The 19615-nt window shown below is 45.4% G+C and overlaps 1 protein-coding gene across 9 annotated transcripts in view; it reads left to right on the top strand.

The window, feature by feature from the left end:
• Positions 1-7734, top strand: part of ESRRB (estrogen related receptor beta) — a 167741-nt gene extending 160007 nt beyond the window's left edge. For all 9 annotated transcript variants that reach the window (XM_054067444.1, XM_054067447.1, XM_009556837.2 and 6 more), the window contains one exon: positions 4781-7734. In XM_054067444.1, coding sequence (XP_053923419.1) covers positions 4781-5025 — 245 coding nt within the window. In that variant the 3' untranslated portion in view covers positions 5026-7734. The remainder of the gene's footprint in view (positions 1-4780) is intronic.
• The last annotated feature ends 11881 nt before the right edge of the window (positions 7735-19615 follow it).

Consider the following 19615-nt stretch of genomic DNA (forward strand, 5'->3'; position numbering starts at 1 on the left):
ATCGTAGAATCACTTAGGTTGGAAAAGACCTTTCAGATCATTGAGTCCAACCATTAACCTACCACTGCCAAGTCTACCACTGAACCATGTCCCGAAGTGCCACATCTACACATCTTTTAAATACCGTCTTGTAAGTCTTAATTGAATGTCACGAGGTGTTCTTCCTTTATTTTCCCCTCATCCACATTAGGTTAGTGTGGAAATTGTTAGATTAAACCTAGGAAAAGTCATGCATCGTTAGAACTTTTCCAGTCATCTTGAACTTCTCAAAAATACCAAGACTTGTTAATCATTAATCTGCCCTAGATGAGCTTCAGCCAGCAATTTTAGAACTTTTAAAGCCAAGTTATCCAGCTCTGCTGATATCTGTGAAGTTTGTTCCTAACAGATGTCTAAAATCGTCATGCATAAAAACAGACTGAGGAGTCTCCATCATCTTCATATAACACAGGTACATAATGCTTCTCTTTCTAAACAGGACAGAAATGCTCACTGGGGACTTCTGTCTTCTCTGCACTGCTGTTGATAGTTTAATCGTCTCCAGGTGAAAAGAGCCCTCATACAAATGGTCATTTTTTTCTTCTATTTCTTAAACGTGTATAAAACTTCTTTATTGTCCTTAGCCCTTCCAGCCATGGATTTTCCTCCAATGTCCTTCACTTCCCTTATCGATTTTCTACACTTCATAACTTCTGATTCATATAAATTGCTATCTAGTTCCCATTTTCAATTTCTCATATATTGCTTTTTTAGCTCTACTTGCTGCCTTCGCTTTGCCACTGAACCAGGATGGGCAGATGGCCAAAGCTGGCCGCTCTCAACTGTGGGACAGTGGCTTATGGCAATGTAATCAACTCTTGTTAAAGAACCCGCCTCCTGTCTACCAGGAAGGTCACAGGATTAAACAGGGAGAGGGGCTCCTCAGAGCGGCAGAAGTGCTAAGGTAGTTGTTGTGATAGGGTGACAAAATAAGTGCCACACTGGGACATTTATATGGCCCATGCAGTGAGCAGAGACACTGCAGGACCTCAGCCTTGGTGCTGCCAAGTTCTTCACAGCCCAACAGAAGCACTGTCTGATGATGTCACTCACGGTGCTTTCAGGACTAAGCCCAGGCAAAGCCTTACGGGACAGTCTGTATCAGAAAAAAACACTGAGAGAAGACAGAGCAGAACAACCGAGATTCATCAGCTGCTTTGGGGTTCTGCTTCCAGCGCTGTAAAGTAAAGAAACCAAGGCACAGGTCAAAGCGTGTTCTCAGCTGACTGGGAAAAGCCATTCTGGCTTCACTGGTTTCTCCTAGTGCAGCCAGAAGCGCAGCTCTGTAGGACCATCATCCACAAAAATCCCGCTCTGATATTCATATTGAAACATATGAAAGTAAAGCATGGGATCTCATTTTTTCATGTAATCAAAGCCTCTCACAACACGCACATAAGGGAGCTACAGTAACACAAGTGTATGTTCCTAATGTAACCTTCACACTCCAACATTCACATTCTTTGAATATAGGTTATTTTTCTTAGATTTCTAGAAATCTAGAAATCTAAATTTACTAGATTTCTTAGTAAATCTGATCTTTTCTAAGATTAGATTTACTAATCTAATCTTAGATTTTAGATTAGTGAAATCACTTAGGTTATTTTACTTAGTGAAAGTATTTCTTTCACTAAGAAATACATTTCTTAGTGTATTTTTGAAATGGAGTAAACTTGCACAGCCTGCGTGTAGGTGCTTGCGTACAAACAGCTGATTCCTAAACCTGTAAGAATGCAGAGTACCTCTGGGCCAGACCTCAGCTGCCTCGGCTCAGAGACAGTGTTTAAAGCTGAGCACTTAGGTGAGCACCTGCACTGCCTGGGACTGCTTTCTGCTTGCCTCCTATGTAGGTATATTTTATAGATGTGTATATATACATAGATTTCTGAATTTCCTTTATCCTTGCTGGATGTAATTGCTTATGCAACCCAGCTTCCAGGGACTTCCCTCTCTTCCATGCAGCCCTGTGTATATTCACCTTTTGTTTCTAGGAAAAGCTGACAATAGGCTGACCTTGCCACAGCTGTGGCTGATCTCCGAGTCCTCGGTGTAATGCACCAAGGACACACCTACTGGGACAGGCAAAGATAATTCAAGCAAACTCTGTCTTTAGTAAGTGCGTTTTAGAGAGCTGAGAAATGAAATCTTAATGCCCAGAGCAGTGGGCACATTCCAACAACACGATCATTATTTTTTGACAGAGTATGAGTGCTGTGGAGTTAACTTGTTACCCTTCAGAGCTAGCAGTCCATTCTTAGGCATTCCTAGGTTCTCTTTCCTCATGAATACAAATTGAGCTGTATATTGAAGAGCCCTCCAGGTTAGTATACAGCACGTGTTCACTTAAGGATTTCCCAAACTAGCCAAACCTTGTTTCCCCATTTTTTTCCCCAATGCATTTTAGTGAACAAGTTCTGGATCTAGCAAGAGGATGTGTAGCAAACTCTGTGCTAATAACTCCTGTGAGGTCCCTGCTCCTCCTGCCAGACGCTGCAAGAAAAGATTTAGGTGAGGAGGCAGTGGGCCTTGTCCACTCACACCTGCCCTGTACCTCATGCCGGTAGTGCTGGAGAAGGGCTCCTGCCATGAAGCCCGGCTTCTGGGCCAGCTATCCGCAGGGACGTGGTCAGGCAGCCTCCCTCCCCCTCTATGCCCTGACAGCTGTAAAAATTCATAGCTATTGATTTTGTAATTAACAGTTTATCAATGCCATCGACACCAGCTCACTGATGGATTGCAAGGAAATTAATCCTGCAATGTTATTTTATTTTTTGCAGTCAGCTGCCAATTTTGAGCTTCTTTCAGCAGAGTGGGGGAGTGGGGCAGGCTTTGATCTTTCTTTCCCCAATTCCTCCCTCTGTACACATCTAGTTATTTAGTGCTGTTAAATCGTGTCGCTTTATAGAAGTCAGGTGGCAAAAAGGCACAGTTTTGGGATTCTGTCCCCTGTACAGCAGCAGCAGTACCCAAACCCAGAGCGCTGACTTTGACCAGAAGCCTGGAGCTTTGCAGCCCCTGCCAGGATCTGCAGACTCTGCTGGGCTGTGATTACTTCTCCCCATTCTGCCCTTAACCAGAAGGAATTGGATAGAAAGTTTGGATGACATTTGTCTCCAGGCTCTTGATACTTCCAGTCTCCAAAATGACCTCTATAACTTGGCAGGAAACAGGTCCCACTCGCTTCTCCTGGATGGTGTATGGAAATTTTCCAGAAATGCTACCTGGCTGGTAGAAGCTGCGTGACTGACTTGGCAATGTGCTTCTCCCTCCCTGCTTTTCAGAATCCACCTCTGTGGCTAGCTTAGGTCACTGAGATGACCTACCAGCCCGTCTCTGAGCTTCTTTGCCTGGTCTCTTGGGTACAAAACACAAATGCAGCCAGAACAATCCTTCATCAGTAGGCTTCTTGGAAATACAAGCCTTTAATAGCCTCTAATTAGAGCATTCCTCCTAAACAGCTGTCTTGCTAGACCTAATATTTTCCTGTTGTACTTTATAATGCATCATAAATAGCATTTATTGTACACGTATCTTATGAAACTCACAGTCTCTAATTTGTGTTGCGCTCACCGTGGAGAGGAGAGGCTCTGGCGTTTCAGCCAGCTTTCCTCCCCTTCACTGCTGTGACACCGAGGAACCTGTGTCCTCGCGTGTGGCGGTGTGTGGGCTGAGGCAAAGCCCAGCGGCAGTGGCAAATGGTGCAGGTATGTGCTTGCTATGGTGTCCCCTTGCTGCAGCTTCTGGATTCATTGCCCTGGAGCAGGAATCCTTATCAATGGGTACAGTATTGATTGAAACTCTCCGAAGGATGAAGAGAAGGCAACAGTGACTCCGGCACTATCCGGGTTGTAAGAAACAAGCAAGTATCAGCACGATGAAAAGCAGAAATACTTTTAGTGATTCTCTGCCTGGTTAACTTCTTAAATCTAACCTCTCTGCTCTTTGGTGCTGCCTCCCATCACCATGATTTACTCACAAGTTTTGTAGCCTGTGTTCACTTCATGTTCCCCAGCTCGAGCCTGGACTGGGTCACTACCAGCTACCTTTGCCTCAGAGGCACACAAAGGAGCTGTGCTGGCCTCGCAAACCCTGCTAGTCCCTTCGGCAGCCTGTAGAAATCTAACCGGCAGCCGAAGGGAAAAGCCTTGCAGGAGGTGCAGGTTTCCTCTACTGAAGCGGGAGCTCCCTGAGAAGCTGCTGACAGTCTCTGAAAACAGGGGCATATGCGCAAAGGTGGGGCTGGCAACATCCCTCCGCACACTGGTCATCACCTACTGGGGCTTTTCTGTCTTGCTGACACCCTGAGCAGCTGCATGGCAATTAGGCAGTTTAGACAGATGAAGTGCTATAGCAGTGTTAATTATTCTTGATGAGATTGCTCCCAAGCGGCAGCACAGCAGCTGCTGCCCCTTGCAGGGTGACTCTCCCCATAAGGAGCGTGGAGGACAAGCGAATGTGCAAGTCACAAAGGCTCCTCACTGACCGCTGCCCAGCCTGGGGGTGGCTGGCAAAACGGGCAGCACGGGGGGCACAACGCGTCACCTCCCCTGGTGACCTTGCTGTCCCTGCATCGCTAGGGCCGACCCGCAGGACTGATGCTGAACATCACAGCAGCAGCACCAACACCTGCCAGCACGGAGAAAACAGAAAAGGAAAGAAAGCATCTTTGCTTCAAAACTATAAGGGATTTCCTTCCTCATGTCTGACTTGTCTGTTTGCTGTCTTTTCTCCCTCTCCCCAGACTCCATGCACATAGAGGACATGGATGCAGTGCAGAAACTCCAGGACCTTCTCCACGAAGCCCTGCAGGACTACGAGCTGAGTCAGCGCAATGAGGAGCCCCGGCGAGCAGGCAAGCTGCTCCTGACCTTGCCCCTCCTGCGGCAGACGGCCGCCAAAGCTGTGCAGCACTTCTACAGCATCAAACTGCAGGGCAAGGTTCCCATGCATAAACTCTTCCTAGAAATGCTAGAGGCAAAGGTCTGACAGCCCCAGCGCCAGCCGACAATGGCCGGGGAACAAACTAGAAACAAAGATGCAGACAACGGAGCAATCCAAACAGCAGCAGCAGCCACCGCCGGCTTTTATCTCCAATCATTTATTATGGAAGAATTATTTAATGTCTATCTGTCGGCGTGACTGCAGAATTTCATGTACAGGAGGGGGGAAACTCTTTTAATCAGTCACCTGTTTCTCTTTTTTTTCGTTTGTTTTCTCTGTGGGAAATACCAGAATATGCTCTTGCACTTGTTGAGGCGGTCGCTGGGGCTCAGCCCCTCTGAGCAGTGATGCTCAGTGCTATCCAGGCCGCCTGCTCCCCAGCTCCCTTCACCAGTGCTGGAGAGGGAGTCGGGACAGAAGCAGGAAGAGAGGAAGAACAGAGTCAATACAAACTTTATTTGCTGGTGTTGTGAGGGGTCAGATAGAAAGGGAAGCAGCAAGGGTCCTTCTTTTTTGTCACCTTTCTGGCTCTTAACTATAGAGCAGCTGCTGCTTTGGAGAATAGCATTACTGGACTTCTACTGATCAAAACAGCCGCTTCCCAGGCTCCTCTAGCAACAGCTAACACTTGTACATACAGGCCCCACTCTGACCGGGAAAGATGCTCCTGACTGTGTAAGATATTCTGCGACCTTGTACAGCGTGTCATTACGCCTGGCTAGTCCCTCCCATGTACAATCCCTGCAGGCCCCTGAAGAGGTAGGATGTATGACCCTGAGAGAATGCGAGTCTCCTGGCCCAGATGGCAGGAAAAAGATAATGGCCCAGTGCTGTGCTTCAGTGCTGGGTTGACCTGGTAATCTCTGCATCCTCTTCTATGTGGTGCTAACTACAGTTCTTCCACAGGTTTCACTTCGTAGTGTACCAAACCTGCCTCTTCAGCTCAGCTATGTGCCATTCTCCACTTGTTCCGTGTGGCAGAGAACACAAGGCTTTGTCTGCATGGTTACTGCCCAAGTTTAAATACACCCAAACCCAGGGTTTTCCTCAACTTCATTAAAGTGATAGCTCTTTGCCTCCACAGCAATTTTGGCTTATTGCCAGATGCTAGTTAGGAATCAAGGGCACTGCTTTTTGGAGGAGGCAGCTCTTGAGCTTGAGAGACTGCTTTTTTTGTGGTAGCCTAGGGAAATAAATTAGAGGGTGGCACGAAACCCCAGATAGTCCAACTATCATCATCTTCTGCCTCATCCCATTATCGTCAACAGCAGCAAAAGAGCTAGCACAGGTTATCCCTGGGCCTGGTAAGAGGTTCTCTTACTGATGGGAGAGCAATACTTGACCTTGAGATGATGGGAGAAGAAGCAGGGAATATTTACTTATTTCTCTCATGTAACCAGGTTCCTGCTGTCTCCGAGCCTTGGTTTAGATCTGCTGCCTGAGCCAAAGCTGCCGTGTTTCCAGTAGCCAGAGGGTGATGTGGGTGACTGACAAAACTGGCTGCTGGCATTCTCTGAGATGATGTTTTCTAAGACACTTAGTTTTGAGCCAACCTGAGCTGTTGAAACCTGAATGTATTGTCTGGGTTGTGGTCAGTGGTATAGCAGTAAAGGTGAGAAGGAGCCTCTGATCTACATTTGAGACATTGCTAGCTCTATTATGTGTTCCCCTCAAGCTTCCATCCCTTCCTGGTTAGCCCAGGAGAAAGGCGCTGTGCCAGAGGAGTAACTTACCCCCAGCAGGACGCTTTCCAAACCAGGGTTGAGGCGCGTGATCACGGAGACACTGGGCGCTCGTTGGATCAGAATGTGTCACAGCAGAGCTGTCAGTGATGCGGGACAACGCCCAGGCCAGCTCAGAGACTGGAGCCACTAACCAATGCTGACGTCTCAGCGATTCTAGCCAGCCTGCTCCTGCTACTTGGATTAGTTCAGTTCCATCTCCTTTGTCTTTTCCCTACATTATACAGTCGTAGCTACTCTCACTCATTTTGTACTTACTTGATAAAGGAATTCTGTCTTGCTTCAGGCACATTAGTAAACCAACAGAGACCTAAGGGGCAGTAGGTGCACGGGAGCTGGGACTGCTTCCATGCTCACAGGAGTAGCAATTACACAGTGGCCTTGTGCTTTGAACAGATGCTTGTGCTTGTCTCCTCAGCTCCTTCCCAGAGGCAGCTAGGGAGAAAATAAGAGGCTTTCGGTTGCACTCATGACCCCTGTACCCACCTGTGACTGAGAGGGACCAAAGTGAAATACACACCACTACTATAGAGCCAGCCTGCCACGTGCTGCACCCTGGCAATTCCTTCTGGTTCTGGCATAAATGCTCTCACAAAGGTGCTGGGTTGCTCTATTGCTTGTAAGTTTGGCTAATTTGCCCACTCTTGCTTCCCTGCCAAGTCCCACCCAGCTCAGCCACAGCACATTGTGTCCAACCTGCTGTGCAAAGTTAGCTGTCCCAAAATGGGCTGAAAAAAATCCTAAGCAGCAGTTCTTACTCTCTTGGGCCATGGGTGGGAAGAAGGGAAAAAAAAAAAAGGCTCTTCCAGCTTTGTTGTATTTGGATTTGGGTCTGCTTTCCAGAGCAGAGAGCGAGAACTAGCTACAAAACATGATTATGGAGAGCTGCTGAGTTCACTTCTATCCCCCAGGGCCTGCTGGCTATTTCGAGTAGGGCTGCACTATGGGGGTATGCCTTGGTAGAACAATATGAAAATATCAAATGCATTTTTTTCCAGGACTTACTTTCTCCATTACAGCTGCAGAACCTTGGATCCCATCTTGATATCCTCCATTGCTTGAAGATAGCACGCCTGGAAATGTTTGCAGTGCTTCTGAAATAGGATGAGAACTGAACCAGACAGTAATTAGCATATATTGATCTCTTTAAGCAAAGAATGCAAACTTTTTCCCAGGAACTGGGACAGAAACACCAGTCTAGATTTAACCCTTAAAAGGCTTGTTCCATCTTAAACTGGGAAACAGGTCTTGGGCACTATGCTTGGAATCACACACATCTCTTCCCAGTTATTCTGATCTGCATCACTAGTATTACCACACTGCCACAACTGAGGAGCATGTCTAGCTATGCAGTGAGCTGGGCTTGCAGAGAAGGATAACATCTTCGTGTAGTCCTCTCAGTGCACTTTGAAGTAGGAAATTGCTCCAGCAGTTGCTTAGGTCTTTGAATGCTCACAGGCTTTTACGAAAAGGTCTGGGGATGTGGAAGCTGGGACATGAACTCGGAAGTTGGTTCCGAATCAGTGCTCTTTATGCGGTTCATTTGTAATATAGGAGTCACAAAGTCAGCGCCGTACAGCTGTCCTTCTGCACGGGGCAAAAGATGCTGGACCTTGAGCCTTGGGACACAAATAGGCTCTAAAGAAAAGCAAAGCTGTCGAGGTAAGTGTTTCAGTGACAGTGGATCGGCCCACATCCAGCAACTATGGTAAAAGCAAGTCCATCCCCTGATTTGCATCTGCAGATAACAGAAACCACGCACCCGTCAGCTACTACAAAAGGCCGCTCTCCCCAGGTGGCCACCTTTTCTGTTTCGGGCACATTCTTCTCTGGGAACAGCAGTGTCTGTCCTGTAACGCAAAACAAATTTCATGGGGATCAATTAAAAGAAAAGGTAAAATACCACACAGAAATAGGTTTCCGGGGAAACTTGGGCATTACACCTTGCAGCAAAACTGTGAAGCTATAAGAAACTCCGCCACAGCAATCAGAACCTTGCAGTATTGCTCATGCTAAGGGGGCATTATTTTTCTCTTCGTAAGCTAAGTCATCTTTTTTTCTTTTTTTTTTTAACTTTCGAATATATAAAGTAAAACATGCTGCACCAGAACCATGTAAGCAGCTATTAGAGGGAAAAGTAATTAAGGAAGACCCTAGAATGTAACTTGTTGAGCTTTTATCACCAATTAGACCTGAGAAAAAGAGCTTCCACTTTGTATTCACAAGCTGTAATCAATCATATGGCCAAAGGCCACTCTGTTGTTCTTGTGGCTGGGCTATATGGAGAAGCCAGAGAGATGGAGGCTGTGAGAATGATGCAGGGAGTTATGGACAGTCAGTGAAATACACAGTATCTACTTAACTATTATCTGCTCCTAAAAAAAAAAAAAAAAAAAGGAAAAAAAAACCCTGTTAAATAAATTGTATTCTTGTGGTACGGGTCATTTCAAACAAAACAAGAAATAAAACACAGAAATATAAACCCTAACCTAGACAGAGTAATGTTTATTGCGTTTAGGAGCTGCTCTGTTTTGTCCCTTAGCATGTACATAGTCCCTGGAGGAGCCTGGGATGGGGGAAAGCGTTTCCTATGTGTGGCAGTAGGGGAGGAGAGCCCTCTCGCGTGTAACTGCTCACTTGGTGTCTTCCCATATCCAGAAAAAAAAGATTTCTAGGCAACGCTCTGAGTTTTTGTGAGATTAGCTTTGCTGGGTAGGCAGGCACTGCTGTCAGTCTCTGCCAGGGACTGGTCTGTTTCTTCCACTCACCTGTTTTCTTCCCACATTCTGCACTTCACTGATGTAAGGAGCAAACGTGAGCTAATGATGAAAACACTTTGAAGTTGTTCCAGCGAAAAACAAAATCTCTAATCATAAAATAGACCACTGGCTTAAACCCAACAGTGATATCACAAGTGTTGCAAGCATTACAGCATCTGTCCAGGGCTTATAAAGTGGTGCAAGTGCTGAAGTCATGGCATTTGCATTGATCTGGTGGTCAGGTGGGTGAGCCCACGTCTGCTTGAGAAAGCAGGAAACGTGCTGTGGTAATTGGGGCAGAGACATAAGAAACAAGGACCTCAGGTTTTATTCTGCCTCTCGTTCTATTGAACACAGACAGCATCGCGCCCTGTGTGGGCATCACCGTCTCCACACACCTCACTTCGCCAACACTGCTAAGGTCCTTCCACGCAATGGCACTCACTGGGATGATGCCTTCAAACCTGGCAACAGGGGCCTCTCGGCTTCCTCAGGAGGGAGGAGGCAGCGGCGGAATTAGTGGTAGCCAGAAGGAAAAGCCATTGGCTAGAAATTGGCTTGAACAAAATGAGATGAACACAGAGCTGGAGAGGGAGGTGAGGCGTGACAAGATTTTTCTACCCTTACGACAGCTGCTCCACAATCCCCACCACTGTGCCAGTGACAGGCTCCGTCTGTGAACCAACCCAACTCCCTTCCAAGTTCACTCGCGCCTCAGTCTCCCCCACAGCCCACCTGCATCACCTGCTCAGCTCCCCTGAATGTTGTATCAGTTCACAGAAGGTTTGGATTTGGCCATCGCAAAAGGACTTTAAACCAGACTTTGCTTTGGATGAAATATAGCTCAGACTGTCAATCTGTAGCTTTGCCAAAGGCAAAGAGGTTCTGAAAAGTTTGTGTGGCTGAGCTGCTGGGGTGGAGAGATTGGTGAGGGTACCCCGGCGACTGCGGGAGCCCCGGCCCTGCCGCTCTCTTCTAACGCCATTCAAGGGATGTAAGATTTCCTTGTTTCCTTTTACCTCTGAAGTAGCAACTGCCTTCCTTATATTTCCTGGGAACTCCTCTGCTTTGTCTAGGTTTTTTCTAGGCTTTCCTTACCTTCCTCACTATAATTCATACTGGAATTTAAAAAAAGAACATGGGGAGGGGCGGCAGTGTCCTCATAGTAACCACACTGGGCACGAGGGGAAACTGAGGACTACCTGAAATGTCCTCTTACAGAAGAGTTTCACAGGAAATATTAGAAAAATATTTTATTTTCTTTGATTACCTGGGGAGGGAAGGAGAGCTTTCTTGACTAATCAGTGGTCAGTTCTCTAAACATGTTTCTCTCCCCCAAGTCAAATACGTGTTTAACTGCTGGGATACGTTCTTACGGTTCAAATGTTAAAACACGATTGCGGTAGTTGTGGCTACCTGCACACAAAATAAAACAAAACCCAACAAGATCTTTCTTTTTCAGGCTAAAGGAAACAAAGCAAACATTAGCTGAGGTACAGAAAACTTTAAGTGTTCAACTTCCCAGTAAGAACAAGCTGGGGAGGCTTTGCTGTGTGCATACCTTTCTTTCCAGAGATGTACTCTCCCGTTGCAACCAATCTGGAAGGACACCACGGCAAAGCCTGAACACGTGTGCCTGGGGAGCAGGAGGACCGTGCTTGGGTGGCTGGAAGAGAAAGAGGCTGATAAGCAACTAATGCCAGTTGGGTTTAGAAAGCACAAGAATGGTTCAACCAAAAACAACAGCCTCGATGCAAAAAAGCTGCAGACAGTGAGTTTCTTCACATTAGTGCTAATCAGCTTTGAGAGCTCCACTGTGCTTCTGGCCTTTGCTTGCTTCCTTCCACAGGGCTTGGCTGAGGCTTGGAAAGTCTTCAGCCCTGGGAGTAGCAGCATCCAAATAATTCTAAGTAGTAGTGAAATCACAGCAAAGATTAGAACTGGATGAAGACTAAATGCACCTTTTGGAAGAAAAACTGAGAAGAAAAAGAGCAGCTTCCACTGACACATCACAGATTTGCTGAAGACTTCAGCGCTTCACCAAGCCCTCTGTAAATCCAGACAGCCGCGTGCCGATGGTGGTGACCACCTCTTGGCAGCACACACAGCGCACGCAGGAACAGCTGTGCTGGTTCGGAGCACTGCCCTCTCTCTGCTAAAGTGGCCAGGAGCAGGCGACTAGAATGTAAAAAGGAGGTATTGGTCTCCTAGCTCGTTCAAGATTGAACACTACGTGAGCTAGAGATGTGGTCTTTGCATTTAACAACGCCCAATGATTTTTCTTACATTCAATTCTCCATTCCCTTTTCCAACCTCCAGCAGTATTCAGCCCCCACAGCATCCTGCAGCAATGAGTTCCATGGATCACTCCTCAAAGTATCTCCTTTGCCTGCTCTGAACACGTCATCAATGCATCCTATTTGACGCTCCTACAGTTTGTATTAGAAGACACAACAAGCAATCCCCTGGTCGCTTTTCCCTGCCATTCACAGTCTCGATTTCACCCACAGTCATTTCTTTTCAGAGAGGGAGCAGAGCTGCCAGGCTCACCCCCTCACTGGGTACCCACTGCGTCAATTAAGTAAGGAAAATGTGATAATGAGAAAGGCAAACAGCCTTCCACCACTTGATCTTGATGCTCTAAAGATGAGCACAACCCCCTAGTTCCTATCTCAGATACGGCCCCTCCGTAGCTACCTATCCACACGTGTGCACACACTCATCGCATTTCTTTGTTACGCTTTCATTCACAGCACTACTGGAGTTCATATTTACCTTCAAAATAGCTCATAAACAAGATTAGCCAATTTAAACCATATTTTGCTAACAGTAACAGATTGCTTTACATGGATGCAGCTTTTTCCCCAATGGATTTCTCTTTTTCTTTTATCCATCTCAAACAAATAGAGGAAACTAAAGAGGCACTTTGGCCTTTCCCTGACATAATCCTTTTATCATAACACAAGCGAGTGTTTTGGAAACAGAAGATTTTAGCCTTGATGCATTCAATAAGAGATTTTTTTTAATTTGTTCCTTCCTATTGCACAATAAGAAGCCGGTTTCTGTTTAGAAATCCCAGCCTACTTGATTCAGAAATACTAAACTCTTGCTTTTTAAATGCCTAAAGTCAGCACGCTGACCATTCTGTGAGAAGTCTCAGAATTAAGCGCATTATTTTGATGAATTAAATTATATGTTTTGCTCTCTGATTTCAAGAAAGTGGCATTACATTTTCCATAAACTGTATCACACATCCCCAACATAACTACAATTGTTGAATAATAAAAGGCAGTAATCAGATAAGGAGAGAAACAAACAGCAACCTGAAATGCCTTTGCCTAAATTGGCAAGAATCAACACAAAACAATGCTGCATTTATTAGATCAGTTAGAAAAAGCACATAAATCATGTTTTTGAGAGGGGTTAATTTACACCATATGCCAATTAAGTCAAGTGCAATGCATAAGTTATGAATAATCTCATTGGAGTGAAGAGTGTTATATTTGGAAGGAAAACGAATTAACTGAAGCCAAAATTTTAATCACCTTCAATAATTACATTACCAGCATTGTAAATTCTTTTCCATCGCAACACTGAAAGCAGTCAATGCTGCAAGTAATTTTCTATTACCATTTACATTATTAAACTCAAACACGTTAACCAAACTCTTATTTATATTTTTTTGTCAGTGGTTAATGCTACAACAAATCGCTGATCCTTTGGATCAGTCTTAGGAAGTACAATTTGATGAAGGTACTTTTCAACCTAATGAACCCTTGTAACCAACTCTGGGGTAATAACTTATTTCCTTTGCTGTTTTTGTCATCACATCATAAAGATTCAGCAGCGTCCTAAGGCAGAGATGCTCATGGGAACATCAGCACAGTCATCGGGTTTTTGGGGTGCCATCTCCAGTTCTACCACTGCCTTGAGCACTTCTAACTCAGACTCACTTTTGCCAGCTGCAGAAAAACCATGCGAGAGAACATTGCTTGCAAAGAAATATATCCTAAAAGGTGGCTGAGACATCACATAAGTGATGCCTGGAACCTCTCAAATTCTAGGATACTCGATCTCTGCATTGGCTGAATCATCTTGGACTTGACCTGAGAACTGTCTCTGGTTTTTGCTTTTCGAATGGAACACGTCCACAGAAGGTGGGACGATAACTCATTCCAGAGCTTGTGATTGGCGTTTGTCGCAGAGAACGTTGCTAGGTTGCTTCTCTCAGTTCTCTGGACGTTCTCACAAAGATAGCACTAGCTGCCTACGGCTGCCTGACCGCTGGCAGCGTTATTTATCCCAATACAAGGAATAAATAAATTACCCCCAAGTTGTCAGCAAGATACCAAGCTCAGTACAAGCACTGTCACCTCCTTGGCATCAGGTTCCATACTCTGCTGGTTACATTTATTCTCACACAGGTCATCAACAGCACATGCCCTCCTTCATGGAGTCGTGCTCTCCACAGCACGAATTGTTCGTCCAGCAGGTGAGCATTACTCTTTTCAAAGATCAAGAGAGTCAAAGAACGGAAACCGTTGGGGCTATGTGTGTGAGTAGTTGCAAGTCAGCTCTGATAGACCAAGGGACAGGGGCTGACCTGCGCCACAAATCTTCACGAGGTGAGCAGAGCAGAGATGTCCTTCGTTAAAGCATCCTGGTGACTTCCCAGATATGATTGAGAAATGAGATAATCATCTTGTCCATGAACGCACATCAGGTAACTAACCAGGTAACTAGCTACCCAGCAAGTCAGAAACATGTAATACCTCCAAAATAAGGAGATAAAAAATACAATATAACAATAACACAAGAAGAACATTAAGCAGCATCTCAGCAACTGCACTTCAGATTTGGCTGAGGAGTCCAACACTCTTTGCAGTTAGCTTTATGCTTCACTGCTGGTAAGCTGGTTAAAAAACAATCTTTCTTCTGTTACTCCTCTCCCTTCATAGTCCTCAACCTTCACTTCTTAATGGGAGGAGGAGGATGTGGGCATAATATTATTTCCATGTCACTCCACACCATAGGTACCACTTACTCCTGCTGGACCAATTTTCATCACTAGGAAGGTTCCTGCCTTTATGCTCAGACGTATTTCGAGATTTCACAGAAAAAAGAATGAGAGAAGCAGGACAAAGATAAGAAAATATGATATGGTTTGTTCCTCAACTAGTTGGCATAACTGCCCGTTTCCCATTCATCAGCCTGGCAGGAAACCATGACAGAGACAGGAAGGTTTTTGCCCTACCGTCACCATCAACCCTTGCACCAGTGAGAGCGCGGAACACAAACTGGGGGCTGACATGCTCCTGGCAAAGAAGGGGAGAAGAAACAATTAACAATAGAAAATACTGATGTTACTTTGTTACTCACCCCAGCCCCCCACTATGAATACTCTCTTCCTCCTCTTCCTACTGTGAAACCTGAATGATTTCTCCTGGTTTGCAAGTAGATGCAGGAAAGGAAAGGGAACTAAAAATACACAGCGGAAGGGAGAATGTGTCCATTTGGAGCTTCGGCACCAATGAAGCTTAATCAGACTCCTGCATACAGGAGGAGAGGTGACAGGCAGCTATTATGTGTTTTTATTTCATATTCCATATTTCCAAACGGGACAGTAATATTAAGCATGATGGGAAATGTCTATCTGAATAAGAGAGGCAGAGCCCAGAACTCTTCAAAGGCAACAGAAAAGTTGAAAGATATTTTTCCCCATCAGCAAGAAATTTTCCCATAGCCTCACCGCGTGCTCTGTTCTCTGGGAATCATTGTCATTTGACTTGAGAAGCAGAATTCAACCCATCGCCCTGACTCTGGGGTTTGATAGCCAGGAGCAAAGGGAATGAGAGGCATTAGATTCAGAGTAGGGAAGCTCAGGGACAGCTTTTAACAGGAGTTAGAGCAGTAAAATCTACGGTTACCTTTGAAATGCAGCTCTACCTGTAGACACCTGTGTGAGCCACAGGGTCCCTCCCGCTCCCAAGTTTGTCCTAGTACTCTTCTTTATAGAGAAGAGATGGCTCCAAGTGTCACTGCAGCACACAAGAAAGTCTTTCTTGGAGAAGCCGGCCTTAAAGGCAAGTACGTACCCAAACATCAGAAGATACTGCTTCTCTGTGCCAGACCGCACCAGAGAGAGACCTGCTGGAGAGACCTCTCTCCTAGAATCACCCTTTCCAAGTAATGAAGATGAGACACCTTCTGAGGCTGAAGCGTCAGGAGAGCAACTGCTGGAACAAACCGCTAAAGAATAACAAATCACCAGCACAGTGCGCTATGCACACCCAAGAGATCCGTAGGGGTTTGGGATGGAAGTGGCTGAACTGCTAAAAACATGAATTCTCTCATTAGAATCAGCTGTTCTGCTGGAGTAATGAAGGGTAGCAAAAGCCGCAAGATGTTCTAAAAAAGGCATACGGGGTCATCTGGGAAGTCACAGACCACTGAGCTTTACTTTGAATCAGGTAAATTGGTTGAATTATCAAGTAAAATTAGAATCACAGGAAGGGACTGGCACAATGAATTCAATTAGTTTTGCTCCATTGTCCTTGCTCTCTTTCCACTGCTCCTCAGTACCTTAGAAGTCCTGTTGATTCCTCTGAAGTGTTCTGCTTAGATCATTTCTCACTTCTTTTTGTGTGTTTGGCCATGTCAAACAGAAAATCACTTTTCATCCTCCCACATCCTATCTAATGCTGCCCTGGGAAAAACTCCAGAAGCAAAATATTTGTATTTGTTCATGTAATAACTGTGCTGCCATTGCGGGTACTACAGAGGAAAGATACAATAGCAGAAATCATACTTGAGGTCCTAATGATCCAGCATTAGTCCCTCATTTATTCCAGTCTTAACAGATGAGAACGCTATACTCTAGGAGGTTAATTACTTTAATGCAAACTGGGCTTTACCATGAAAAGCCCACGCAACAACATGTAAGAACATTTGAGCAAACAGTTTTCTACGTGAACTGCTATACGGTGCCTGATCCATATGGAGCCTCGGGAAGGAATGAAAGGACATTAATGTCTCCAGAGTTGCACCTACCTCTTCTCTGGGCAACCTATTCCAGTGTTTCTCTATCTTCGTTTAAGAAATTCCATCCTTATATCCAGTCTAAATCTACCCTCTTTAGTTTACCCCTTGTTCTCTTGCTACAGGCTCTAATAACAAGCTTGTCCCCGTCTTTCTCATAAGCCCCCTTCAAGTACTGAAAGGCCACAGTAAGGTCTCCCAAGAGCTCTCTCTTCTCCAGGCTGAACAACCCCAACTTTCTCAGCCTGTCCTCCTCGGAGAGGTGTTCCACTCCTCTGATAATTTTGAGGCACTCATCAGGACCCATTCCAACAGGTGTATGTCTCTCCTGTGCTGAGGACTCCAGAGATGAAGACAATACTTCAGGTGAGGTCTCACAAGAGTACAGTAGAAGGGGAGAAGCACCTCCCTCGACCTGCTGGTCATAGTCCATTTGATGCAGCCCAGGACACTGTTGTCCTTCTGGGCTGCAAGCACACATTGTCTGCTCATGTCCAGCTTTTCATCCACTGGTACCCTCATCCACTGGTACCCCTTTCTCTTTCTCGGCTCCCAAATCCCTTCATCCCTCAGCCTATATTGATACTGGAGCCTGACCCAACTCAGGTGCAAGACCTTGCACTTGGCCTTGTTGAACCTCATGAGGTTCACATGGGCCACTTCTCTAGCACGTCCAGGTCTCCCTAGGTGGCATTCCACCCCTCAGGCATCTCAACTGCACCACTGAGTTTGGCATCATCTTCAAAATTGCTGAGGGCGATGACGGCTAGATGATCTCTTCAGTTTCTTTGGCAAGATACGCAGAAAAGAGCAATCCAGCAGGTGCCTGGAAACCCTTTCCCTGGAAAGAAGCATTACCATCGACACTCGTGTACCCCTACACTGACTGAGGATTTTATCTATATTGCAGCACAACTCCTTTTTCTGAACAAGTAGTGGGGAGGAAGCAGCAACCTATGAAAGATGCGGGACAAGGTATAGCCAGGCTAGCGAGGCTGCAGTCAAGGTGTGACAAGCCGGGAGCAGAACAAGTGATAAATACAAAGTGCGTCTTAAGGAACTGGAAGCAGCAGAGGGCTTGAAACAGAAGACACAAATCAGCTTGAGCTTCTTCTGGGACAGCCAGGCTGTCAGTGGGATAGGTAGGAGAACGAGGAAAAAAACAAAACCTCGTGGGTTGAGATAAAAGACACTTGAATAGGACAGAGAAAGGAAGGAATAATAATAATAATAATAATAATAATAATATACAAAACAAGTGACAGAATACAATTGCCGACCACTGGCAGAGACCAATGCCCAGTTCATTTCCGAGCAGTGAACCCTGTCCCCCAGCCAACTTCGTGTTTATATACTGACCATGGTACCAAATATCTCCTTGTCCAGCTCGGGTCAGCTGCCTGGCTATGCTCCCTCCCTGCTTCTTGTGCATCTGCTCACTAGCAGAGCATGGGAAACTGAAAAAGTCCTTGATTTTATGACAGCAACTAAAACATGGGTGTATTGTCAACACTCTTCTCATATTAACTCTAAACACAGCAGCTGCTGGGAAGAAAAATAACTATTCCAGCTGAGCATAAGCATTACCCAGCAAAAACTAAAACAACAGATGTTATCAACCTTGTTGTCATAGGAAATCCAAAACACAGCAGATAGTGCAAAGAAAATTAACTCTATCCTAGCCAAAACCAGGACACCAAATACCTCTTCATGTAGTCTGTTGTCTGGAAAAACCACCCTGAAGCTGACACAGCAGATACCAAAGAACTACGCTGATCCTGTACTACTTTATCTCTCTTGCATGTTCATTTGCTAAGTACTTAAAGTTTCTAACATCAAATTCTGCGAGTGCCAAATGTCACTAAGTGGTAAGATTAGTGAACAAATTAGACTACCGTTAATACCAATTACCCGCATCACTTTCATTAAACTAACCTTAGGGTTTACTCAGACACTACCATAGTTAAATTGTTATTAGAATTTCATTTCACATTCTGTTAAACATTGTGACTTAACAACTTTCAAAACCATCAGGACTTTCTAACTAAGAAACTGGATTCCCAGAATTTTTCGGAGTAGACATTAGCTTCCATGCATCCACATGGCAGCAATGCAATTCACTTGCAAACTCCTGAGGTCTAAATATCCCTGTTTGGATTTCTGGAAAATCGGAACACGCTCTGCAAGGTCACTGCAATGCTTCCTTTTCATTTTAGTCCTAAGTCCAAGTGGATATTAGGATTTACAGCCTCTACGGCCTGAGAACTGGCACATCGCTGTTCTGGCCTCTGAGTCACCACACACCCGATGCCTCTCTGTCCCCCGAGAGGTTTGGTGCACTGCAGCACTGAACCGCTGGAAACGACTTCTGCAAGGCAGCTGCCAGTCAAGTGACAAAGGAGTCTGCAGAGCCATTTCCCCCAGCTCACGTCACTGAGCACTTGGACCATTTTAATACAACATTAAATAGAACAAGACATGAGCAATATGTTATTTTTGCAAAGCTGAGCTTGTCACATTTGCAAAATTAATATGGTGTGGCAGGAGATGAAAGGGCCACCTTCTACATGGAGCTCTCCCATCTATGGAGCCAGACAGCATGAGCACAATAACGAGCTGCCTAGCTTAGCAAAATCACCAAGTTTTCAGTCACCAAACGGGCAACCAGCAGTACATTGCAAGTCCTCTGAAATAAGCACAAATATGAGAAAGGAACGACAAGAATAGATGCAAACAGATAATTTCTACGAAGTCGAAGCAAAGCAATTCTGTGTCTCACAGGAGCACTGTGCCACAGCCCTCTGAATCTTGTGGAAAGCGTTAAGCCCTCGCGGTGCAGCAAGCCATGAGCACTTGGAAGGCCATGAGCAGTTGGAAGGCAAAGAGCACTGGCAGTTTCTTGTAGATATTCTTTCTGAGACCTTTGGTCAGTGTTGTGTAAATGATTTTTGTTTATTTAGCTTCCTCAGTGATCCCTACACTTCATGGACAAAGGGGAGGACTGAGTCCAAGGAAACTTGCAGCCTAATTTACAGATAAATCCCTACTACTGTTCAAAGGTTACTTTCAGGACAAAATTCCTTTTGCTTTGAAGGA

This window comes from Cuculus canorus, chromosome 5 (assembly GCF_017976375.1).
Source record: "Cuculus canorus isolate bCucCan1 chromosome 5, bCucCan1.pri, whole genome shotgun sequence".
NCBI lineage: Eukaryota > Metazoa > Chordata > Aves > Cuculiformes > Cuculidae > Cuculus > Cuculus canorus.